Source organism: Ostrinia nubilalis, chromosome 5 (assembly GCF_963855985.1).
Source record: "Ostrinia nubilalis chromosome 5, ilOstNubi1.1, whole genome shotgun sequence".
NCBI classification, from domain to species: Eukaryota; Metazoa; Arthropoda; class Insecta; order Lepidoptera; family Crambidae; genus Ostrinia; species Ostrinia nubilalis.
The window spans coordinates 4,039,247-4,065,501 of record NC_087092.1 but is presented as its reverse complement, the minus strand read 5'-3'; the positions used below and the strand labels follow the sequence as shown (position 1 = coordinate 4,065,501).

General features: G+C 48.4%; 2 protein-coding genes across 2 annotated transcripts in view; one reads left to right on the top strand and one right to left on the bottom strand.

Annotated features, from left to right (window-relative positions):
• LOC135071718 (chromodomain-helicase-DNA-binding protein Mi-2 homolog) overlaps positions 1 to 24,145 on the bottom strand; it is a 29,279-nt gene extending 5,134 nt beyond the window's left edge. Inside the window, exons 1-17 of the mRNA XM_063965500.1 lie at positions 23,962 to 24,145; positions 23,476 to 23,546; positions 23,187 to 23,309; positions 21,657 to 21,801; positions 21,016 to 21,161; positions 20,318 to 20,494; positions 19,467 to 19,652; positions 17,452 to 17,592; positions 16,943 to 17,068; positions 14,158 to 14,333; positions 12,483 to 12,606; positions 11,754 to 11,903; positions 9,058 to 9,233; positions 7,778 to 7,952; positions 4,213 to 7,266; positions 3,549 to 3,887; positions 771 to 965 (exon numbers count right to left, since the gene is read on the bottom strand). Of these exons, the coding sequence (XP_063821570.1) occupies positions 771 to 965; positions 3,549 to 3,887; positions 4,213 to 7,266; positions 7,778 to 7,952; positions 9,058 to 9,233; positions 11,754 to 11,903; positions 12,483 to 12,606; positions 14,158 to 14,333; positions 16,943 to 17,068; positions 17,452 to 17,592; positions 19,467 to 19,652; positions 20,318 to 20,494; positions 21,016 to 21,161; positions 21,657 to 21,801; positions 23,187 to 23,309; positions 23,476 to 23,546; positions 23,962 to 23,998 (5,541 nt within the window). The 5' untranslated portion in view covers positions 23,999 to 24,145. The remainder of the gene's footprint in view (positions 1 to 770; positions 966 to 3,548; positions 3,888 to 4,212; positions 7,267 to 7,777; positions 7,953 to 9,057; positions 9,234 to 11,753; positions 11,904 to 12,482; positions 12,607 to 14,157; positions 14,334 to 16,942; positions 17,069 to 17,451; positions 17,593 to 19,466; positions 19,653 to 20,317; positions 20,495 to 21,015; positions 21,162 to 21,656; positions 21,802 to 23,186; positions 23,310 to 23,475; positions 23,547 to 23,961) is intronic.
• Positions 24,146 to 24,454: 309 nt separating this feature from the next.
• On the top strand, positions 24,455 to 25,767 carry LOC135072212 (uncharacterized). Its single transcript, XM_063966159.1, has 4 exons — positions 24,455 to 24,656; positions 24,738 to 24,870; positions 25,145 to 25,294; positions 25,461 to 25,767. The coding sequence occupies exons 1-4, from the start codon at positions 24,592 to 24,594 to the stop codon at positions 25,671 to 25,673; spliced, it is 561 nt and encodes a 186-aa protein (XP_063822229.1). The 5' UTR covers positions 24,455 to 24,591; the 3' UTR covers positions 25,674 to 25,767.
• The last annotated feature ends 488 nt before the right edge of the window (positions 25,768 to 26,255 follow it).

The window sequence follows — 26,255 nt, the reverse complement described above, 5'->3', positions numbered from 1 at the left end:
TTGGCGGGCTTGTTGCCGGCCAGCGACTCCTTGCTGAGGTGCTGGTGCGACTCGGCGAGGCACTCGACCTCGGCGAAGCGCGCGTCGAGCGACATGGCGAGTGGCCGGCACATACCTTGTGCAGCACGGCGTTGGCGGGCTTGTTGCCGGCCAGCGACTCCTTGCTGAGGTGCTGGTGCGACTCGGCGAGGCACTCGACCTCGGCGAAGCGCGCGTCGAGCGACATGGCGAGTGGCCGGCACATACCTTGTGCAGCACGGCGTTGGCGGGCTTGTTGCCGGCCAGCGACTCCTTGCTGAGGTGCTGGTGCGACTCGGCGAGGCACTCGACCTCGGCGAAGCGCGCGTCGAGCGACATGGCGAGTGGCCGGCACATACCTTGTGCAGCACGGCGTTGGCGGGCTTGTTGCCGGCCAGCGACTCCTTGCTGAGGTGCTGGTGCGACTCGGCGAGGCACTCGACCTCGGCGAAGCGCGCGTCGAGCGACATGGCGAGTGGCCGGCACATACCTTGTGCAGCACGGCGTTGGCGGGCTTGTTGCCGGCCAGCGACTCCTTGCTGAGGTGCTGGTGCGACTCGGCGAGGCACTCGACCTCGGCGAAGCGCGCGTCGAGCGACATGGCGAGTGGCCGGCACATACCTTGTGCAGCACGGCGTTGGCGGGCTTGTTGCCGGCCAGCGACTCCTTGCTGAGGTGCTGGTGCGACTCGGCGAGGCACTCGACCTCGGCGAAGCGCGCGTCGAGCGACATGGCGAGTGGCCGGCACATACCTTGTGCAGCACGGCGTTGGCGGGCTTGTTGCCGGCCAGCGACTCCTTGCTGAGGTGCTGGTGCGACTCGGCGAGGCACTCGACCTCGGCGAAGCGCGCGTTGAGCGACATGGCGGGGTGGTTGGGGTCCTGCGTCAGGTTCAGGTACGCCGCGCGCCGCAACTGTTCTTCGATGACCAGAGCTTGTTCTAGGAGCTGAAACAATAAAATAATATACATAAGCCCTATTTAGTAAGATGTATAAATCATTTGGTTTTGGGACGAAGAAGATGACGAAGTGTAAAATGTAACTCCTCATGAACTTCCGTTAATTATTTGGAAAGGTTTATTGATGATGGCGAAGCGTCTAAAGTATGACGATACTGGCTAAAGTCCGGTCGCCGAGGGTCGCACACTCACTACGGCTGCCCGTCGCACAGTCGCGACAGCAACATAATTACGCGCGAGCGATAAGGATGGGTATCTTGGGGTCATTGGACGAATTTCTACGTGCTCGGCAACCGGACTTTAATGGCGAATAGTAAAGGCGTCTATGCCTGAACTACAAAAAACTACACATAGACTCACCTTGAACTGTCGCGCCAGGAACTTGTTCTTGATCTCGAGGAAGTTGCCCTTCCCCACATCCATCTTGAAGGGCTCGTTGATGATTGCGAAGCGGAGATCGTTCTGTATGTCCTGCCAGCGGCCGCAGCCATGTGTCACTATCCCAGCCAGTAGCCAGTAGTCATGGCTTCAACGAAAGTTCTATATTAGAAAGAGACTCACCTTGAACCGTCGCGCCAAGAACTTGTTCTTGATCTCGAGGAAGTTGCCTTTGCCCACATCCATCTTGAAGGGCTCGTTGATGATTGCGAAGCTCAGATCGTTCTGTATGTCCTGCCAGCGGCCATAACCGTGGGTTACAATGCCAGCCAGTAGCCAGTAGTGGTGGCTTCGACGCCAGTTCTACAATAGAAAAATACTCACCTTGAACCGTCGCGCCAGGAACTTGTTCTTGATCTCGAGGAAGTTGCCTTTGCCCACATCCATCTTGAAGGGCTCGTTGATGATTGCGAAGCGGAGATCGTTCTGTATGTCCTGCCAGCGGCCATAACCGTAGGTTACAATGCCAACTAGTAGCTGTAGTCGTGGCTTCGACGCCAGCTCTATATTAGAAAGAGACTCACCTTGAACCGTCGCGCCAGGAACTTGTTCTTGATCTCGAGGAAGTTGCCCTTGCCCACATCCATCTTGAAGGGCTCGTTGATGATTGCAAAGCGCAGATCGTTCTGTATGTCCTGCCAGCGGCCGTAGCCGTGCGTTACTATCCCAGCCAGTAGCCAGTAGTCGTGGCGCCGGTGCCAGATCTACAATAGAAAGAGACTCACCTTGAACCGTCGCGCCAGGAACTTGTTCTTGATCTCGAGGAAGTTGCCTTTGCCCACATCCATCTTGAAGGGCTCGTTGATGATTGCGAAGCGCAGATCGTTCTGAATATCCTGCCAGCGGCCGTAGCCGTGCATCACTATCCCAGCCAGTAGCCAGTAGTCATGGCTTCAACGAAAGTTCTATATTAGAAAGAGACTCACCTTGAACCGTCGCGCCAGGAACTTGTTCTTGATCTCGAGGAAGTTGCCCTTCCCCACATCCATCTTGAAAGGCTCGTTGATGATTGCGAAGCGCAGATCGTTCTGAATATCTTGCCAGCGGCCATAACCGTGGGTTACAATCCCAGCCAGTAGCCAGTAGTCGTGGCTGCAGACGCCAGTTCTATATTAGAAAGAGACTCACCTTGAACCGTCGCGCCAAAAACTTGTTCTTGATCTCGAGGAAGTTTCCCTTGCCCACATCCAACTTGAAAGGCTCGTTGATGATTGCGAAGCGCAGATCGTTCTGGATGTCCTGCCAGCGGCCGTAACCGTGGGTTACAATGCCAGCCAGTAGCCAGTAGTCGTGGCTTCGACGCCAGCTCTATATTAGAAAGAGACTCACCTTGAACCGTCGCGCCAGGAACTTGTTCTTGATCTCGAGGAAGTTGCCTTTGCCCACATCCATCTTGAAGGGCTCGTTGATGATTGCGAAGCGCAGATCGTTCTGAATATCTTGCCAGCGGCCATAACCGTGAGTTACAATGCCAGCCAGTAGCCAGTAGTCGTGGCGCCGGTGCCAGATCTATATTAGAAAGAGACTCACCTTGAACCGTCGCGCCAAGAACTTGTTCTTTATCTCGAGGAAGTTGCCTTTGCCTACATCCATCTTGAAGGGCTCGTTGATGATTGCGAAGCGCAGATCGTTCTGTATGTCCTGCCAGCGGCCATAACCGTGGGTTACAATGCCAGCCAGTAGCCAGTAGTCGTGGCTTCGACGCCAGTTCTATATTAGAAAGAGACTCACCTTGAACCGTCGCGCCAGGAACTTGTTCTTGATCTCGAGGAAGTTGCCTTTGCCCACATCCATCTTGAAGGGCTCGTTGATGATTGCGAAGCGCAGATCGTTCTGGATGTCCTGCCAGCGGCCGTAGCCGTGTGTCACTATCCCAGCCAGTAGCCAGTAGTCATGGCTTCAACGAAAGTTCTATATTAGAAAGAGACTCACCTTGAACCGTCGCGCCAGGAACTTGTTCTTGATCTCGAGGAAGTTGCCTTTGCTCACATCCATCTTGAAGGGCTCGTTGATGATTTCAAAGCGGAGATCGTTCTGTATGTCCTGCCAGCGGTCATAACCGTGGGTTACAATACCAGCTAGTAGCCAGTAGTCGTGGCGCCGGTGCCAGATCTACAATAGAAAGAGACTCACCTTGAACCGTCGCGCCAGGAACTTGTTCTTGATCTCGAGGAAGTTGCCCTTGCCCACATCCATCTTGAAGGGCTCGTTGATGATTGCGAAGCGCAGATCGTTCTGTATGTCCTGCCAGCGGCCATAACCGTGGGTTACAATCCCAGCTAATAGCCAGTAGTCGTGGCGCCGGTGCCATATCTCGTATTCCCGACCGGGCGCGGCGGCGCGTTCTTCGTTCAGCCATAATGTATGCAGTTCCGTGAAACCGCCGTCGGCGATGTTGAACATAAACTTGCGTCGCTCCACTTTGAGATCTTCCTCTTCTTTTACTAGGACGACGTCGTCGTCGTCTTCGTCCTGCAACGAATTATTGATCATTATTGAATAAAATGTTAAATCAGTTTTGCTGACAATAATCAACAACTAAAGCCTGGTCCGTGAGCACAATGACCCCAAGCTGCCCATCCTTGTCGTTCGCACGTAATTATGTTGCTGTCGCGCTCGCACACTCACTGCGGACGCGCGTCGCACAGTCGCGACAGCAATATAATTACGCGCGAGCGATAAGGATGGGTAGCTTGGGGTCATTGGACGGGATTCTACGTGCTCACGGACCAGGCTTTATAAAAAGATTGATTTATATGTAAGTCTGTCATGGAGAAAAAAACAAATATTTACATACCTTCTTCTCATCCTTCGGCTTCTCCGAAGCCTCCGACTCGGCCTTTTCGCTCTTGGCGTCGTCCTTCTTGTCTTCATCCTTGACCTCCTCCTTGAGCTTCTCGGGCTCCTTGTCGTCCTTCTTGTCGTCGGGCCGCTCGTCGTCGCCGTCCTCGTCGACGGACATGCGGCGCTCCGGCTCCTTGGCTTCCTCCTTGACCTCCCGCGGCGCCTCCTTGTCCTCGGGCCGGTCGTTAGCCTCGGCGGTGTCCATGGGCTCGTCCTTGGGCTTGTCGTCCTTGTCGGAGCCGGCGGGCGAGGCGGGGGCGGGGGTGGCGGGTGCGGCGACTGCCGGGGTGGCAGATGGGGCGGGCGCGGGCGACGGCGCGGCCGATGTGATGGGCGTGGCGGAGGACGGCGCGGGGCTGGCGGCGGCGCTCTCCGCCTTGACCGGCTCGACGGGCTTGCGCACCAGCTCGGGCATGCTGTAGTAGCCGTTGATGTGCTCGAACTCCTGCACCTTCTTGCGGATGAGGCTCATGACGCCGATGCGCGTGAGCACGTGCTGCCGCGACAGGCCCTCGCGCGGCACGCCGTCGGCGAAGGCGTCGGCGTTGTCGGCGCCCGGCTCGCACAGGTGGCGCATGAACAGCGACACGTAGGCCTTGAAGTTGCGCTCGGACTTGCCGCGCAGGTCGCGCACGAGCCACTGCGAGTTGAAGGCGTCCTGCGGCGGCATGCCGTAGCGCATGATGGCGTTGAGGAAGGACTTGCGCTGGCGCGCGTTGAAGCCGAGCACCTCCATGTTGCCGCCCACGCGCGCCAGCAGCGGCGGCAGCGGCCGGTCGCGCTCCTCGCGGCGCTCGAGGCGGCGCTTGGAGCGGCGCGAGAGCAGGTCGCCGTTGTCGTTCTTCTCGTCGAAGTCGTCGTCCTCCTTGTCGTCCTCGGAGCCCTGCGAGAAGTCGGAGTTGTAGTCGGAGCCGTTCTCCTGCCAGGTGGAGTCCTCGCGGTTCTCGGTCTGCGCGACGGAGCCGTCGTTGTAGTTGACCTGCTTGCGCACGCGTTTGCCCTTGCCGAGCGTGCGCGCCTGGTCCTCCTGGTGCTGCTCGTAGTGGTGGCGCAGCAGCTTGATCCAGTAGGCGGGGTCGCTGTTCTCGGCCTCCTGCTTGATGATCTCCGTGTCCACCTCCTCCTCGCCGTCGCCCTCCTTGGTGGAGTAGCTGGCCACCTTGAACGAGCTGAGGTACTCGTTGGCCCACGACTCCTTCTGCTCGATACCCTCCTTGGAGCGATCCAGCAGTTCCCCGACCGCTTTGTCGTCGTAGTGGATGGCCTCCTCCTTGCCCTCCTCCTCCTTGAACAGCTCCTCGGTACCGAACCTCAGGATGTCGTCCAGTTCCTGCTTCGTGAAGTTGGCGCCCTTCCCGCCCATGCCGGGCCGGACGACCAGGTGAGTCAACATCATCTTCCTCTTGGCCACCTGAGTCACTCTCTCCTCGACGCTGTTTCTGGTGACGAACCGGTAGATCATGACTTTGTTGGCCTGCCCGATACGGTGGGCGCGGGAGAACGCCTGGATATCGTTGTGGGGATTCCAGTCGGAATCGTAGATGATCACAGTGTCGGCGGTTGCCAAATTGATACCTAGACCGCCAGCTCGCGTCGACAGCAGAAACACGAATTGCTGTGCGCCGGGAGCGTTAAACCTATCGATGGCTTCCTGACGAATGGTACCGGTGATACCTCCGTCGATTCTTTCGTATTTGTAGCCCTCACCCTCTAGGAAATCTTCGAGAATATCCAACATTTTTGTCATCTGAGAGAAGATCAGAACTCTGTGACCCTGCTCCTTGAGCTGTTTCAACATCTTTGACATGAGCACTAGTTTCCCTGATGCTTTGATCAGCGCTTGCGTGTCGTAGTTTCCGTGGGGCCCCAGCGGCGCTTCCTCTGCGGCTACAGGGAACAGATACGGGTGGTTGCAGCACTTCTTGAGGTCCATCATGACGTTGAGCAGCGACACGGTCTGGCCGCCGCTCTTGGGGTTGAGCGCCTCGTAGTTGCGCGTGAGGATGTACTTGTAGTACTTCTTCTGCATGGGCGACAGCTCCACGCGCACGATGAACTCGGACTTGGTGGGCATGTTCTTGAGCACGTCGGCCTTGAGGCGGCGCAGCATATGCGGCCCCAGCATTTCGTGCAGCCGCTTGACCTGCTCCTCCTTGGACACGTCGGCGAACTCGTTCTGGAAGGCGGCGAGGTCGTTGAACTTGTCCTTGTTGAGGAAGTTGAGCAGGTGGAACAGCTCCTCGAGGTTGTTCTGCAGCGGCGTGCCGGTCAGCAGCAGCTTGTAGTTGATGTGGTAGCCGGCCAGCAGGCGGAAGAACTTGGACTGGTTGCTCTTGAGCCGGTGCGCCTCGTCGACGACCAGCACGGCCCACTCGATGGAGCCGAGGCACGTGGCGTCGATGGACACGAGCTCGTAGGAGGTGAGCAGCACGTTGAACTTGACCTGCGACTTGATCTTGGAGGGGCGGCCGCCGCGGTTGGCGCCGTCGTCGAAGGTGAGCTCGTTCTCGCGGATGACGGCGCGCGAGTCCTTGTCGCCGACGTAGGTGATGCAGTACAGGTCGGGCGCCCACAGCTCGAACTCGCGCTCCCAGTTGATGATGGTGGACAGCGGCACGGAGACGAGGAAGGGGCCCTTGCAGTGGCCCTCCTTGAACAGCGAGTAGAGGAAGGTGACGGTCTGGATGGTCTTGCCGAGCCCCATCTCGTCGGCGAGGATGGTGTCGATGCCCTGCCCCCAGGAGTAGCGCAGCCAGTTGAGCCCCTCGAGCTGGTAGGGATGCAGCTGCATGCCGGTCTCGTACACGAAGGGCGGCTGGTCCTCGTACTTCTTGTTCAGGTTGGACGAGGGCCGCTCGGGCGGCGGGTTGTACTTCTTGGGCTTGGGCTGCAGGCCGCCGCTGTTCTCGTCGTCGTCGATCACGTCCTTGTTCTTGCTCTTGCGGCCGGGCTTCTTGCCCTTGCTACCTTTCGACTTGCCTTCCGAAGTGATGAAGGCACGCATATCCTGTGGAAAAGACGTGGAGATTATTAAGTATTAACCAGATAAAGATCTGGATGCAAGCGGCGCAGGACCGGTCTTTGTGGAAATCCTTGGGGGAGGCCTTTGTCCAGCAGTGGACGTCTTTCGGCTGAAACGAACGAACGAACGAACGAACGAACCAGATAAAGGTTCAGCAAATTAAGTAGATTAGATTTTACATAATAAGTAAAAACTAAGTAAATTTTAATTAATAACAAATTGACTTGTATAAAACATTTGCATGCTTGTTCAAATCTGGTGAATGTGTTCTGCTCTATCTTATTATGTAACATCTAATGTACCACATTCTGCAAATAAATAATTTTCATTTTCATTTTCTGAAATATATTTGTGGTATGTATCTGGGACTGGTTCTTGAATATCTGGGAATGTTTGCTGAGGTCAAGTTTTTAGTAATCTCATAGCTTCTCGTATTTCTTGCTTATAATACCGAACCATCAAGGACATTCTACCTATTTTTAGAAGGATATCACACCTGATAATACTCGATGGCTGCTTTGAGGCCGGCGATGTCCTCGTGCTCGGCCTCCCAGGTGGCCTGGTCGTAGGACAGGTCGCGCCACTTCACCAGGTAGTACGTGGTGCCGTCGCGGCCCGTGCGGTGGTTGATGACGCGGTGCACCACCAGCCACTCGGGTTTTACGCCGTATCTGGAAGGAAAATGATCCATCAGTACACGCGAATAGAGTAGTTCACAGTAATCACAGTATACAATCTATGATAGGGTAGTAAATAGGTCGACGCATAATTTGAAAGCCTAAAAACATAGAGACTCAATGCTCTTAGACGCAATTAGGCAAGGTAAACTACTAGCCTGACTTATAGGAACACAGCGATTTGCTGTCTCATATACGAAACGTGCACAAATATAAGCACGAGACAAGTTTAGTGTTTCGGCTATGAACGTAAACTTTACGTTCAAAGCCAGACACTTCGACGTCGTAGAGCGACACGCGCTCTGTTTGACAGCATACAAGGCTAAGTGATCTAACTCGTCGTGTCACCAGCCTGCGCGTTAGCTTACAGGTTGCAATGATCAATCATAACCAGAAGCGTAGCGTACCTTGGCGGGGCCCCGTATAAAGATGTGTTTGGGGGCCCATAGGAAGGGTAAATATTTCTCAAAAAAGAAAAAAATGTTGGTGTTGCTTTACTCGGGATAAAAGAAATAGCTTTTTTCATACTTTTCTTATTTCTGAAATTTTAAAAATTTGGGAAGTTTTTTTAATTTTTGCTTAGGTACGCACCTTGGGGGCCCCCGTAGGCCGGGGGCCCCGTATAATTGATACGGCAGATACGGCGGTAGCTACGCCCCTGATCATAACTCAGCCTCTTCATTATGCCTCAGTATCATGTTGGAACAAATCACAACACTAGTTTAGTCATCACTGGTATTTCAGATTTTTTTTTTATACACTACGAGGAAGCTCTTGGCCTGTATCTCACCTGATGGTAACTGATGATCAGGCCGAAGGTGGAAGCGAGCTTCACCCGGAATCCTCAACCACGAGGAACTGGTTATCTTACCTCTAACTGCCGGAACACAACAATGCTGTTAACATTGTTGTTATGGCGACAGACTTAGGTAAGATGGTGGTAATCTAGCCAGGCGGACTTAGAACAAGCCCTACCACCAACCAAACCAAACAGAAAAATCTGCACCCACTGGGAATCGAACCCGGGACCTCTGCGTCTGAAGCAGGTAGACTTACCACTAGACCACAGAGGCGGTTAAAGATCTGTATGTATTGTTACCTGTAATACTTCTCCTCCAGTATCTTCTCGTCCATGTACTGGTCCTGCTGCTTCTGGTCCTTGAGGCGCTTGGCGCGGGTGTCGCGCTCGTCCAGAGGCTCCTCCAGCTTGGGCGGCTCCTCGGGGTCCGACTTGCGCATGTAGTACCGGTACATGAGCGGGTGGAACACGTCCAGCTAGGGAAAAAATAAGTATGTTAAACTATAATATGAACTGTAGGTACTAAAGCCCGGTCCGTGAGCACGTACAATTTTGTCCAATGACCCCTAGCTACCCATCCTTATCGCTCGCGCGTAATTATATTGCTGTCGCGACTGTGCGACTGGCACCCGCAGTGAGTGTGCGAGCATGATAGCAACATAATTACGCGCGAGCAATAAGGATGGGTAGCTTGGGGTCATTGGACAAAATTCTACGTGCTCACGGACCAGACTATATCATATGGTTCTAAGGGCCTTGCCACACCGGCGGAATGCAAGCGTATTTTGGGCGGAGCAGCGGCGCGGCGCGGTACGTCCCAGCATTTTGGCGACCGCGGCGTGCCCGCTTGCAATCCGCCAGTGAGACAAGACCGTAAGCTTCTTTCATGTGAGATGCATGAGCGTTTCATCTAGATGCTATCATTCCTTTTTTTTACTCTTCCAGTATCTGTCCTTTTATCACGTGGTGGATTACATCTTTTCTCTTAAAAAAACTTATTCTATTGTACTAAATTTTATTGCTTTTGGACCAACGTGTTTTGCAGCAGTATATCATAAATAAACTAGAAAATACATGATAAATATCCATTCACATAGGCACGAGATGTATCACGGAACGTGTAAAAATTATTCGAAAACGCAAAGGTTCAACCTACCTGGTAATATGGATACCTATAGCTCACATCTGTGTCTGCGGGCACGAAACTGGCGACGCGAAGCGGCGGCGATGAGGAATAGTATTGCGATCGCCCCGCCCGTTTAGTGCGCGTCACCTAAGTATTTGATGCTAATGAAGTTGTACGCACCTGCAGTTCCGAAATCCAGCTGCAGTGCCAGTAGGAGCGCTCGTGCCACTTGACGAAGAACTCGCGGCTGCGCGGCGCCTTGGACTTGGCCGCCTGCTCCTTCCAGCCCGCGTCAGTATCATAGCTCGCAGCTTCAGTGTCTCGTGCTAGAGGATGCAGCTGTACGCACCTGCAGTTCCGATATCCAGCTGCAGTGCCAGTAGGAGCGCTCGTGCCACTTGACGAAGAACTCGCGGCTGCGCGGCGCCTTGGACTTGGCCGCCTGCTCCTTCCAGCCCGCGTCAGTATCACAGCTCGCAGCTTCAGTGTCTCGTGCTAGAGGATGCAGCTGTACGCACCTGCAGTTCCGATATCCAGCTGCAGTGCCAGTAGGAGCGCTCGTGCCACTTGACGAAGAACTCGCGGCTGCGCGGCGCCTTGGACTTGGCCGCCTGCTCCTTCCAGCCCGCGTCAGTATCATAGCTCGCAGCTTCAGTGTCTCGTGCTAGAGGATGCAGCTGTACGCACCTGCAGTTCCGATATCCAGCTGCAGTGCCAGTAGGAGCGCTCGTGCCACTTGACGAAGAACTCGCGGCTGCGCGGCGCCTTGGACTTGGCCGCCTGCTCCTTCCAGCCCGCGTCAGTATCATAGCTCGCAGCTTCAGTGTCTCGTGCTAGAGGATGCAGCTGTACGCACCTGCAGTTCCGATATCCAGCTGCAGTGCCAGTAGGAGCGCTCGTGCCACTTGACGAAGAACTCGCGGCTGCGCGGCGCCTTGGACTTGGCCGCCTGCTCCTTCCAGCCCGCGTCAGTATCACAGCTCGCAGCTTCAGTGTCTCGTGCTAGAGGATGCAGCTGTACGCACCTGCAGTTCCGATATCCAGCTGCAGTGCCAGTAGGAGCGCTCGTGCCACTTGACGAAGAACTCGCGGCTGCGCGGCGCCTTGGACTTGGCCGCCTGCTCCTTCCAGCCCGCGTCAGTATCATAGCTCGCAGCTTCAGTGTCTCGTGCTAGAGGATGCAGCTGTACGCACCTGCAGTTCCGATATCCAGCTGCAGTGCCAGTAGGAGCGCTCGTGCCACTTGACGAAGAACTCGCGGCTGCGCGGCGCCTTGGACTTGGCCGCCTGCTCCTTCCAGCCCGCGTCAGTATCACAGCTCGCAGCTTCAGTGTCTCGTGCTAGAGGATGCAGCTGTACGCACCTGCAGTTCCGATATCCAGCTGCAGTGCCAGTAGGAGCGCTCGTGCCACTTGACGAAGAACTCGCGGCTGCGCGGCGCCTTGGACTTGGCCGCCTGCTCCTTCCAGCCCGCGTCAGTATCACAGCTCGCAGCTTCAGTGTCTCGTGCTAGAGGATGCAGCTGTACGCACCTGCAGTTCCGATATCCAGCTGCAGTGCCAGTAGGAGCGCTCGTGCCACTTGACGAAGAACTCGCGGCTGCGCGGCGCCTTGGACTTGGCCGCCTGCTCCTTCCAGCCCGCGTCAGTATCATAGCTCGCAGCTTCAGTGTCTCGTGCTAGAGGATGCAGCTGTACGCACCTGCAGTTCCGATATCCAGCTGCAGTGCCAGTAGGAGCGCTCGTGCCACTTGACGAAGAACTCGCGGCTGCGCGGCGCCTTGGACTTGGCCGCCTGCTCCTTCCAGCCCGCGTCAGTATCGTAGCTCGCAGCTTCAGTGTCTCGTGCTAGAGGATGCAGCTGTACGCACCTGCAGTTCCGATATCCAGCTGCAGTGCCAGTAGGAGCGCTCGTGCCACTTGACGAAGAACTCGCGGCTGCGCGGCGCCTTGGACTTGGCCGCCTGCTCCTTCCAGCGCCACGTCAGGATCTTCGCCACCTTGCCGTCTAGAGGCGGACACTGCAACGACAAAGAAAAATAGTTTTAAACCTTATAGCCTCGTTTGGTAAGGTACTTGGCGGCGCACTATAGCAGACGAGGCGAAGAAAATCGGCAAGACCTGGAGCGTCATCAAACGCGAAGCTCAAGACCGAACGCGATGGAGGACTGTTGTGGACGCCCTCTTCCCTATTTAAGGGACATAGGAAGTCAAGCCTCGGTTCGAAATAAAGGGTAAGGTTCGAACCCAATGGTTCGTTAATAAAATGAATGGGCTAGTAGCTCTTTTGTACAGTGAATCGTATCTTATGGCCAGTCTATAAAGATATGTAGTGAGTAGCACGGAATTTTTCAGCAAATGACATTGTGTTGTGATCACTTGCCCACTGTCTCTTTTCATAGTTCACTGCTCAGTCACTAGCAACTAGTAACAAAATTTCTACCAAAACATTTAGGTACAAAAAAACATTAAAAAAAATATCCTTGGACATTTTACACTACGCTTCTAGTCCCAAACTAAGCAAAGCTTGTACTATGGGTACTAGACAACGGATATAAACATACTTGAATACACGACAAGCCGGAAAGTAAAGTACTTACACTACATCGAGGACACTTCCATTCCCCGTCAGGTACTTCTTCAAGCGGTGGGTTGAGGCAGAACCGATGGTACGCGGACGGGCAAGAGTCGCAGCATAGCAGTTCGCCGCCATCTTTACAGATTCTGTAACGATACATTTTCCTCTTTAACCCTTTCATTCTATTTAGATATAAATTTGAAGTATGTGGTTATTAACTAGGATGCATAGGAAGCATAACTTTGAGTACTGCAAGATCGAGGTTACAAAGTAAGCGTGCGCGGAGCGTATACGACAAAATAGCCAGTAAGGGTATATGGCGGGTGACTCTGCCGAGAGTCCCTTTAACAAAGTAATGCCCGTTTTCAACATCAATCCCTAATTTTTAAGTGACCCCTATGACAACAAAATTCCTGTTATTTGTTACCACAGGGGTCACTTAAAAATTAGGGATTGATGGTGAAAACGGGCATAAGTAGACCTTCAGTTAGATATGCATTATACAGTTTTATACACAGTTTGCGAATTTTTATCATACAAGAATGAGAAGTCTGCAATCTTTTTTTGCTCAGCGTCCACCCGCAAGGCGGACCGACGACATCGTAAAGGTAGCAAGAAGGCGCTGGACGCCGACCGCTACCAACCGGGCAACATTGAAAGCATTGGGGGAGGGCTATGTTCAGCAGTGGTCGTCCTATGGCTGAGATGATGATGATGTGTCAATAAAGTTTTTTCTATCATATATCTATCTACCTTTAAAGGTTTTAAACATTTGTTTGTCACCTGTCATCCGCTTTGCAATGGAGGGAAGTCGAACCTTAATTTCGAACTCTTATATTCTTCTGATTAATTTCGTTGCGGGTCCAATGACAGTTTAACTTTCCCCCGGGACAAAATTGACCTTCATTGGTTGGGTTTTTGTGGCGGTCAAGCTGTAGATCCTGGCTATACAGGAGTTGCAGTGGTGGGAACGAGAGGTGGGAATAGTCCCGTTTATATCTAAAGCCTGGTCCGTGAACACGTAGAATCCCGTCCAATGACCCCAAGCTGCCCATCCTTGTCGCTCGCACGTAATTACACTTTAATACATTACAATTTATTATTATTATTATGTACACACACACAGTTTTGTTTTTTAAATATTATCTTTTTATTTATAAATATCTTATCACATCTTTTCTACTTCGTCTATATCGTATGTTATTATTTTCTACTACGTCTGTATTTACACTTAAAATTTATACGCGCTCTATTATTATTATTTATGTATGTATATTTTATGCAGTATAGGTTAGTGTCCGTGACTCTCACTCGGCATGGCGCACACTGAAAACCAGCGTCGTGGCTTCCCTCACCGGGGGCCACGGCATATGCTGAGTGGGGTCCCATTGCGATGGGCATCGCTGTGCGACAGGGTGGCACTGCTTAGTTTACTTGCTCACTCATTGTATGTTTTATGTCACCTCTGTCTTATTTGCTTTTTTTTTTTATTTTACCTCTTTTGTCTTTTGTGATGTCCATGGCAATAAATGTTTCTTTCTTTCTTTCTTTCTTAATTATGTTGCTGTCGCGCTCGCACACTATCTGCGGGCGCGCGTCGCACAGTCGCGACAGCAATATAATTACGCGTGAGCGATAAGGATGGGTAGCTTGGGGTCATTGGACAAAATTCTACGTGCTCGCAGACCAGGTTTTACCTGCAGAACTCCTGGTGCTCGTCATCGTCGTCCTGGTCCTGGTTGCCCTCGGCCTCGCAGTGCGGGCACGACCAGCGGCCCTCGGGCGTCTCTTCCAGCTCGGGCTCCAGGCAGACCAGATGGTACGCGCGCGGGCACGTGTCGCACAGGATGATCTCGCCTCCTTGTTGGCACACCTGGAGATAAATGTATGTTTAAACATGTTCCTCCTTATACAAAAAAATTAGCACTGGTTAAAATGTACATTTAGGCTGAGTTGCACCACGTAACTTTAACGGTAAGGCGGTTATCACACTGCGCCGCGCTCCGCCGCGGAGCGCGGGGCGACAGATTTAATCATTGTATGCAAGTACCTCAGTTTGTATAGAAAACACGCGCGGCACTTCACACTGACAACGCGTCCGCGCGCGTCCCAAGTAACATTTTACTCCATTTAAAAGTTCACATTTAGTTCCAATGTGTACTTAAAGCATTAGTACAGTTCACTCGTGATGTATAAGCTGTATTATTGCAATTAATTACACCTATACCTGTCTAAGGGACTTATAGGAGTGTAGACTAGTGTAGAGTTATACTTTTATACGATTGTTGGTGTTATAATACTCTAACAACTATCCTTTAGTCAGCCATCTGATTAAGAGCATTATAGGAGGGTAGAGATACGGCAACCGCTGTTTAACGGCCTACTTGTACGATGTTATAGAGCTAGCATTTTAATAGAACACACGTGGTCATTTATAAAGCCAAAGGCTGTTATGTTTACTTGTTTTAGACTGTTATACAGCTAGTAGCTGTAGTAGGACTTGTTTGTGATAATTAAAATAACCTTTTTTTACTATCTGTACAAAAGTGTTTCAATGGTTCGCATGTACACTGTAGGCTGTTAAAAGGACTATATGTTTTGTCCATTAACATCAATAGCAGTTTATTTTTCCACAAGTACTACTCTTATTTGCTTTAAGCTGAACACGAATGTGAATGTGATATTCTATTACACATTTCCCCAAGCCTGTTTTTAGTTGTTCATGGTGGTTCTGTACATGATGCAGAGGAAAATATTATGCCTGAACCTGAAATTTCCCTTCAAAATATACCAGATATCAGAGTGTGATGATTGCAGTTCTTGTGATAGTGAATACCATTTTGATTTGGACAATTATTTAACCTTTCGCAAAAAAAAATAAGAACATGGGCTATTGAAAATCGTATTCCTCATTCCGCTTTGAATAAATTGTCAAGCATAATAAACGAATTTAAACCGGGAACACTACCGTCTGATGCTTTAGGTATTCATACTTGACTATTAGTACCTGGGCTAGGCGATTTAACGGACATTAATAATTTTTATTGCGGATCTCTAAAATTTCAGTATTTGAAAGAATTAAAGATACACAATTGACCTGAACTAGGTACATCTTAAAGCTGTACATAAGTTCACATTAGAATAAATTTATAGACATTAGCTCTGTAGTGGTACAAATGTGGAACTTCATATAGATAACAGCATTCTAACAGAACACATGTAAACCTAATATACGCTCACCGCATTAAATTGGAGTTATAACAGTTCACATAGCCGTATTTCATTTCCACCATTTTGTTCTACATAACCTAAAATATTTACCAAATAAATCTCCAAAATTAATGCAGATTTATCACAAAATTCGCAGATAGAGCGATTGAGTTTTGGTTTCATGTTATAATTAATTACCGTAATATAATTATAATGCCAATCCAATATCAAAAACTGAAAATTGTAGATTTCCTCTCAGCCAGTTTTAAATATTTTAAAATGAATATCGCGTTTTTACAGAGGCGCGTAAATATTTTAGCTGTAAATATGTATACATTTCACGATAAAGTTGCATTCCCAATGGCATTAACATTATTAAGTATTTAAAACCCGTGTTATTATTTGCATAAATGATTATCCGCCCGAGTTGTTTCCCTCTTGGCACTCACGTACAAATACCAAACTAATATTAAAATGTGGAAATAATTTAGGACACACGTGAACTTTATGTAGCATTGGAGTACTTTTGTCGGACTTTATAACTTTGAAAGCTGTGCATTTAGCCACTTGTTACTCTTTATTGTCCTCACGTACGTTGTATGGTTCACACTGCGTCCCATATAGTGCCGTAAGTCAGCCTTAAGTCCGATGTTACTACTTAAACTGCTATTATAATGCTATTATACTGTTAATGTACAGCCATAGTGAACTTAAGGCTGTCTAATTTGTGCCCAAACTGGTTCTATAAAAGCATTATAGCAAGCTATACAGCTCGTATACAGCTGACATACACAGCTTGTGGAGTACATGTGAACGACTATTGAACTCTTAAATGGAGTAAAATGTTACTTGGGGTGATTTTTTATATGAAAATCACGCGCTCCGCGGCGGAGCGCGGCGCAGTGTGTTAACCGCCTTACTATGACGATAACCGGTGCTTTTTGTATGGAGTTTGACAGATTTTTGACGTTTGTCAAAGTTAAAGTGAGATGGTGCAACTTAGCCTTAGTATGGAAATGCCAACCAAGTCGTCCTGGGTTTATGTTATCTTATGGCCGCTAATAGGATCGTCTGCAAGGGGCATGACCTACGTGTAAAAAAATTCCACATCACTACTGAATATCCCATTTGACATGTCGACCGACAGCACAAAAATCATTGCTCTCATGTAGCATAACACAAACGATAATGATTTTGTCATTTAAATGTTTTGACTTTGATAATGTTTAGTGAAACTTTTAGTATGCATTATTTTAATTTGAGTCTTCTTACCTCGCAATAGTCCTGGTGTTCCTGCTCGCCCTCAGCGCCGTCGGGGAACTTATTTGTCGTCTTCAATTTCTTCTTCTTCTTGCTCTTATTGCCAATCTTTGTCTTTGCCTTCTTCTTAGGTTGTTGCTGAAAAATCAAATGTATAATTATTGTAAGTTAAATCCTTAGGGTAGGCCTTTGACCAGCAGTGGACGTCATTTGGCTGAAAGGAACGAACGAGCGGCAATGGATGCGAAATCTTTTAGGAGCAAACTAGGCCCAGAATGCTGTCTAAGTGTAAAGTGTACATTGTGATCCGTTTATTTATTTATTTATATTAGGAAGACCAGGGTTTACATAATTGATTATTTTACAATTAATAACATTAAAAGTGCGACTTGCTCACAAGCAAGGCAAAGTACAGTGACTTATATTTTAATGTTATCAAATTAATAAGATATCTATGGAGTCTATTGTAAATAATTGATATCACCTTTATTTCTTTTATTTTAAGGTTCATTTCGTCTTACCGGCGCGTTGGGGTCTTCATCTCGCGGCGGCGCGGCGTCGTCGGCTGCGGGCGGCTTGGGCTCCTCGGCCTCTGCGAGCATTTGCTCGAACTCCGCGTCCGAGTCTGTGTTCGCGCCAGGACTGCCTTCTTGCTCCTCCTCCTGGGGGAATAGTCACTATTTATGTCTGTATGGATAAGGGCTACACGTACGCGGAACAGAAGTAATGTAAAGCGGGCAGCAGATCAGATCCGCACGAGTGCCGAAATCCGCAACATAGGAAAAAGGTACTAAGAACATGATTATGACAATCTTACAAACAAAATTTGCGTTAAAAGTTAGTTGGAGACTAAATGTATGATTTCGTAGTCGACTCCTGGCAGCAGCAGCAGACGACGTGACGTTATGACGCGTATACTAGTTTTTATAAGTATTTCTAAGAAATACGACCCGTAGTTAGCAAGACGCTGAGGACCTCATAAGTTCACGGAGCGGGTGCCCGATACGGTCGTCCATCGCGGGTCTCTCTCTGCATCCGCAGCGGGCACTTGATGCATGACCACGGACCCGTCCCCACCGCGCGCGTGGAAACTCGTCACGTGTCCGCGCCACAATGCGCTGCTCACACTATTTTTTGAAAGAGGTACCTCTATAACTACAGTACTCACGCTGCTGGTGCGCTTGCGCTTGCTGAACTTGATCTTGAGCGTGGGCACCTTGGGCTTGCGGCCGGGCTTGCCGCGCGCCGCGCCCGCGTGCTTGGGCTTGCGGCCGCGCTTGCGGGGCGCGGGCGTGCCCTCGTCGGACGCTTCCTGTTCCTCTACCACTACAGTACTCACGCTGCTGGTGCGCTTGCGCTTGCTGAACTTGATCTTGAGCGTGGGCACCTTGGGCTTGCGGCCGGGCTTGCCGCGCGCCGCGCCCGCGTGCTTGGGCTTGCGGCCGCGCTTGCGGGGCGCGGGCGTGCCCTCGTCGGCCGCTTCCTGTTCCTCTACCACTACAGTACTCACGCTGCTGGTGCGCTTGCGCTTGCTGAACTTGATCTTGAGCGTGGGCACCTTGGGCTTGCGGCCGGGCTTGCCGCGCGCCGCGCCCGCGTGCTTGGGCTTGCGGCCGCGCTTGCGGGGCGCGGGCGTGCCCTCGTCGGACGCTTCCTGTTCCTCTACCACTACAGTACTCACGCTGCTGGTGCGCTTGCGCTTGCTGAACTTGATCTTGAGCGTGGGCACCTTGGGCTTGCGGCCGGGCTTGCCGCGCGCCGCGCCCGCGTGCTTGGGCTTGCGGCCGCGCTTGCGGGGCGCGGGCGTGCCCTCGTCGGCCGCTTCCTGTTCCTCTACCACTACAGTACTCACGCTGCTGGTGCGCTTGCGCTTGCTGAACTTGATCTTGAGCGTGGGCACCTTGGGCTTGCGGCCGGGCTTGCCGCGCGCCGCGCCCGCGTGCTTGGGCTTGCGGCCGCGCTTGCGGGGCGCGGGCGTGCCCTCGTCGGCCGCTTCCTGTTCCTCTACCACTACAGTACTCACGCTGCTGGTGCGCTTGCGCTTGCTGAACTTGATCTTGAGCGTGGGCACCTTGGGCTTGCGGCCGGGCTTGCCGCGCGCCGCGCCCGCGTGCTTGGGCTTGCGGCCGCGCTTGCGGGGCGCGGGCGTGCCCTCGTCGGCCGCTTCCTGTTCCTCTACCACTACAGTACTCACGCTGCTGGTGCGCTTGCGCTTGCTGAACTTGATCTTGAGCGTGGGCACCTTGGGCTTGCGGCCGGGCTTGCCGCGCGCCGCGCCCGCGTGCTTGGGCTTGCGGCCGCGCTTGCGGGGCGCGGGCGTGCCCTCGTCGGCCGCTTCCTGTTCCTCTACCACTACAGTACTCACGCTGCTGGTGCGCTTGCGCTTGCTGAACTTGATCTTGAGCGTGGGCACCTTGGGCTTGCGGCCGGGCTTGCCGCGCGCCGCGCCCGCGTGCTTGGGCTTGCGGCCGCGCTTGCGGGGCGCGGGCGTGCCCTCGTCGGCCGCTTCCTGTTCCTCTACCACTACAGTACTCACGCTGCTGGTGCGCTTGCGCTTGCTGAACTTGATCTTGAGCGTGGGCACCTTGGGCTTGCGGCCGGGCTTGCCGCGCGCCGCGCCCGCGTGCTTGGGCTTGCGGCCGCGCTTGCGGGGCGCGGGCGTGCCCTCGTCGGACGCTTCTTCTTCTTCCTCCTCTTCCGCTTCTTCTACTGCCTCCTCGTTCTGGTTGATGATACATTGATTAAGGAATGATGCTGAAGTGAGCATTTAAGTTACAAGTGCTGTTGACTTCTTAGTGCGTTTAAATGCGGCGGCAGCGGAACCGCTAGCGTTCCTTGGATTTTTATAAGGCCCTACACTACACCGCCGTGTTTTATAACGCCGCCGCCGCGGCATAGTGTGTAAGCACGCTATGACTTTCGATTTCAAAGTGTTAGTATTGAATATTCATCATCATCATCATTATCATCATTTCAGCCATAGGACGTCCACTGCTGAACATGGGCCTTCCCCAATGCTTTCCATGTTGATCGATTGGTAGCGGCCTGCATCCAGCGCTTCCCTGCTACCTTTACGATGTCGTCGTATTGAATATTACTTAATATTAGAGTTAACATTCGTCTTGAAGGAAACCTTTTACCGGCAGATTATTAAAATCCCATGGATGGATGTAATTTACACCCATATTTTAATGAGTCGTGAACTATTGACTAAAATAAAATAAAAAACACTGGATTCCCAAATCCACTAATAGTACACAAGTATGAAGTTCCCAAAATTATGTCAAGACATTAATCTGACTCACAGCATCATCACCACTTGATTTTCCTGTTCCACTGTTTAATTACAAACAAGTAAAATGGCAATGAATAATAATTTCACGTTACCTTGGACTCCTTAGGCGTGCGAGCCGAGCGCGACTTCGGCGCGTAGTCCGAGCCAGTGGATGTGTTTGTGTTCTCTTCGGAGCCGATGTTCTGCGAGCCGCCGCCGAGGTTTGGGTTGGTCTCGCAGAATAGCCGCCACTTGGCCGCTACCAGCATCATCAGCTTTGAAACTGGGACCTGATAGGCCAGATAAATATTAGCTCGGTGCCCATTCATCAGCCATAAGATTTTTTTCTGCTCAGCCCGAAAGTAAACTGGCAAAGAATGCCTTTACAGCATTAAGTTCGCCTTATTATGTGGCAGTGCGGGAGGAATGGCGACGGATTTTGAGGCTTGCCACCGTACCGGGTGTGACGACCACGACCACTCTGGCAAGTGTAGCGACGAAGAAGAAGAATTATGTGGCATTAAAGCTTAAGTTAATAAATAATTCTCGAAAGTTAAACACTTAGAACATAGAAAATAGCCATGAGCTGGCAACAACATTTAGATCAGTCAAAATAATGCATCTTAGAAATCTTGCATTCTTTCTTAGGATAAAGTAAACAAATATAAATCAACTAACAATTCAATCTAGGTTTCTGGGTTGTTTTACTTGTTTTGAAATACTAAATGAAAACTTTTAAGTATATTAACTGTGGAAAAAAACAACAACTAGTATTTGATATTTTTTTTGTTTTCATGAATTTGATACTTACTTTGGGATTTTCCTTCACGAGCATGGGGCGCACGTGTTGCTGGAATAACTTGTATGACGTCAAATTTTCAAAGTCAGCATCAGTGTACTGAATGTCAACATCTGAGAGGCCAAATGACGAGCACACTTCCTCAACTGTGGGCATTCCTGTGAACAAATTATGATAATGTTTAGATTTATCCTTTTGCAAGTTTTATTGTAGTGGAAAACATGAAAATCAATTTTTTCCTTCTATAGATAATGGAGTGAGTGACCTTGCACTTATCTAAATAATGACTGCATTTCATTGAACTGTGGGGTGCTGAATAAATGTGTTCGGTGAGCTGTTACCCACAGTAATTAAAGTAAAATTTTTATTTTGTTTATTTTCATTATAGAAACATAGTCTTATTTGATACATGCAGCTTAAAATTAAGTGGGTAATACATTGGCCTTTAAAGTTTTTAAAGCTAGTTTTTACAGTCAATGTTGAAAAGGAGACAGATGTGAAACATAACTGGGCTAAAATAATATTTATAGACATGAACAAATTTTGTTCAAAAGTGATAAGTACTGTCATTGGTTGCGGCGATCTATGCACGTGCAGTGATCGCCATCGCTGACGCGAGCTGTACGCGTTGGTATGGCCGAAGCTTAACTCACCAGATCCCGAGTCAGAAGCTACAGGCGTGGCGGGCGCGGCGTGCTTGCTGCCGCGGCCCTTGCGCGACTTCTTGCTGCTCGACATGGCGCTAAGAGCATAATCGCTGTCGCCCTCCGCCTCGATCTCCAGGCCGAACTCCTCGTCCTACGCAACAAACATTATTCAGGGCTGATTTGACATGTTTTCCATACATTTGAACAATGTGCCAAAACTTATTCTTCAGTTAAGTTATCCAACGATTGAAAAATCAGTCCTAGGGTGTTGTTAATATCTTGCAGATTTCATCACGAACGCGGAACTGCCCGCAGCGTGACACCCGCAAGTTGTCCATTCAAGTATTTATATTTATAATTTTTATTAGTTAATATTTATTTCTTTTCATACAAGTATTTCTATTTATTCTTCTTCTTGTCATGTTAACAACAAACCTACGTAAATACCTAATTAATTATTTATTGTAATGCGTGGAATACGCACGCGGGACGCGGGATCCTGGACAATAGCCCCGCGTGCGTGTGCGCTTCTATGAGTTCTATGAAACTTAAAACCTGTGTGAATTTACTGTCATGCGGAGTGCACGCACGGAGGAAATTTTCTACGTGCGGGTAATCCCGTGTTTTAAAACACCCTTAAATATAAGTGAAAGAGGAAACATCAAAGTGACTTGAATTGAGTATAATCAAACTACCTATTCTAAATTTCATACTGCATAAGTTTGGTAATTTTCGTAAAGTGGATACCACAGCACATATGCAAATTCTGTAGTTGTGGAACTGCCTATTCAAAAATTCAAAGCACATTTTAAAAGTACCCTAATGAACAAGGACTGCTGTAAAATTTATAAATACTATAGGAACAATAGCAATGTTTGGAATATTACAAATGCATAACTTTATACTGAGATGTATAAGTGCTTATAAAAACCTGCTTACACAGTTTTATTTTAGTCCTAATTATGCACAATGTGCAGTGATTGCATTTCATTTTATCAATTTCAATTCAATAACCATCATAGAACATTCAACAAATAAAATGGTGCATGTTCAAAATCACATGGCATTATTCCACCTTACACTTTAGATTAATTCGGTTTAAGAAAATTATAAATAAAGAAATATTTTCTCTTCTTTCCAAATTCTTTCTTTAGTGTCAATAAACTGCAAACTCAGATTCTGCTCACAATTAATGTATTCTATAATGTTTCATCTGCTGGGAAATGAATATTGTGATAACACATATCTTAGATGATTCAGGATAAGTAAACAGATAACATTTATTATCATGATTGCATCTTCCTTCCACTAGCTGTGTGTATTTAATAATTCATATATCATTTGGTGGGATGACCATTTATCCTTTTTAGAAGTTTCATAGCTAAACAACTAAATAACTTTTTATGGTATCTTTTCGGCTTATCAACAATACAGAAGTTTTTTTTTGCAAGTAGGCTTTTAAAAAGTGTTTTTACATTTCCCTGTATTACTTTCACCCTACCACTGCAAAACTATGTAATTAAAATTGCTACTTACATCTTCACTCTCATTCTTTCGCTTCTTTTTTTTCTTTCTACCTTTTTTCTCTTCACTGCGGGCTTTTCTCTTTTTGCCTTTTTTCTTCTTCCTTGCATCTTCTGGTGAATAATCTTCATCCTCCTACAAATGTATCAGTGTTAGAAATAAACTAATAAAAACTCCAGACAGAAATCTGAATTTCTAATACCACCAAATTAAGTTGAAGTTCACCATTGAATTGTAAATCATGCATCACAATGAAGGGAAACTGGTGGCAACTAACAATATGGAATCCAGGTGGCCATACCTTTGGGGGTGCTTCATCACTCTCACCAGAGTTTTCATTCTGACCCTCGCCTTCCTCCACGTCCTCGTCACCTGCAAGTGCACAAACTGGTCAGACCACTCCCGCCGAGCCCCACGCCTGCCCCTGTCCTACGAGCCCCTCGGAACCAGCATTTCACTAAACACGCGCACTCCTCGCGGTAAGGTCACTAATCCCTTTGTTTGGCGGCGTCCATTTTGTTAAGTAGTAATGAGGGATATTGCATGTTCTTTTCTGTCACTGGCTGCCACATAAAAATATTTACAACCAAGCAACAACAAATACGCCATTGAAACACTCACAAACACGTTCTTTGGCAGTAGGAGGTTATTGTCGATGTACATCAGATTACCAGTTTCATTTTGAATCTCCAAATTTTCTCAATTATAATTGCATACACCGCAAGTAAACACATGATACCGCTATTCGCGGCTTACCTATGACATGCTAGCTAAATAGACCGTTTACCTGCAAAAGAGCCGTCTACTTCTTCGTCAGAAGCCATTTGGAACACTATTTAACACAACCTGGAATAAGATTATAGATTTTGGTCCAGAAAAGATAAAGGACGCGCAGTTTTTGCGACAAATGGTAATTAATTCAGAAATTGATGCCGCCGTCACCGAGAACTAGAAGGAAGGATTTGCTGTCTCTTTCACGCATATTGATAGTAGAAAAATAAAAAACTAAATATTGGGGTGACCAGCATAAAAATCCAATTCACCACTCTTAGAAAATTTCTACCACACTGAGCTCCATATAGCTCAAAAACCGGTTTCTATATTTTTGTCTGGTACATCCCTATTCGTCCAAAGACAATAGTGACAAGAACATTTTTGTGCCTGAGAATTTTTGGAACTAAAGTTTGTGGCCAATAGAAATAGGATACGTAACCTAATGACCAATAGAAACTACTGAAGTTTTTTTATTTTATTTATTGTGCCTTATGCACAAGGATCGTAGCACTACTACACAACTGTCAAAATAAAGTCTGCAGTTTGTCTGTGGTTCTTAAAACTCGAAGCGAAAGCAAGCATTCTTCCTCTCGTTTTCCAAAATATCGATTAAAATTAAGCATTTTCATCTTAGTTATCAACCATGAATGCTTTATTAGACTATGGATCTTCGTCTTCAAGTGACTCGGAACAAGAGCAAGATGAAACGTGGGCTTTATTTAATATTTCGCAATGTTTAGGTTCATTGGCTTTTCTTCTTGTTTTAAACTAGTGTTTTATTATTTACAGAATCAACAACGATAAGCCAAAGTTGCCCAAGCCAGCGCTTGGAGAAAGTGCGCTTCAAACTTCGGTATTTTCTAATCCTTTCGTGGAAGCAGAGTTAGCAAAGGCTGCAATACTTGAGAAGCACGTCAAAATGGTACATGTTGACTTTCTATCAACTCTTTACTTTAACATATTTTATATCTACCTACTAAAATATTATATAATACTATTATCACTAAGTTAACGTTCAATGAAACTGCTTTATACTCTGAACTTTATTCAATAAAGTAACCTCTCAAGTGTTACTGACCTCTAAAATGAAATTACACTTACATTCATTATCTCACATAATAACTGCATAGTTAAGCAAGAAACCATAGTATCCAATTTCGCATGTAATCGTCAAGTACATAGGCAATGACTGTAAGGTTCCAGGCAAAGACAACACGATCATGATCAACGGTAAGAAGATATGCTGGAACTACAGAAAGGGGAAGTGTCGGTTTGGCCACAATTGTAAATATGCTCACGACTCCGACATTCAGAAGACTAATGAAGAATTGGATGCAGAAAAGCAGGTGAGATCTTTTGAATAGGTAAATAAATAAAATAAACAAATGTATTTTCTCTATGTAAGTAAGGTTTTATATTTTGTATGGAATTTAGTTAGCAGCTAAAATAGAATTTAAATCGGTAATTGGTGCCATCAAATACACATCTCAATCTGTTTTATTGATATTTCAGAAACTGAAATCAGTTGTTTGCGAAGGAGTGGGCACTGTGACCTCATTACCACCGCCACAGACAGAAGCAGTGGCACCTACAGATGATGCTATCTGGGAAGGTGGAGCAGACAAGAAGAAACTAAAAAGACCAGGCCTTAGTGAAGGCTTAGTGCCAGGAAAGAAAGTCCTAAAAATGTACAAACAGCAAAAAATAAAAGATTCTAAAAAATAATTCAAGTTCTTGAATTTCCTATTACACCTCTCACAGTAAAACTTTGAAATAATGATTTACTATTCATTAATAAATATCTTCTCTTCTTGCTGTATCTTTTCTGGGTTCCTTACCCGTGCCGCGGGTACCTACCTAGTACCTACTTACTCAGATACTTTTGTCTATGTAAACTTGATGATTAGGTATATTATTAAACAAATTCCAGTTAAAAAATAATACGAAACCCGATTAACAAACGAGACCACTATGAACTAAGATTCTTTTTTTTAGAGTGCCTACATACATCCATGCGGAGCAGCGCAAACTTAGTAGGTTAGGTAGTCACGCAATTTTTTAGAGATATTAATCCGGCTTTGTAGTACTCTACAGGCTAGCTAGCACCGAAGTTATAAGTAAGGCTTGTGTAAGACTTATTATTTTTATTCTACCTACTACCTACCTCTAAAATTAAATTAAACCGAAGTGAAGGCTCTGTTCACAGGTGAGACATTATACATTATGTATTCGAATTTCGATAGGATGTTTGTATACAGGGTGGAATTTTGTAATGCCACCTAGAGGGAAGTACTGTTTATAGGTACT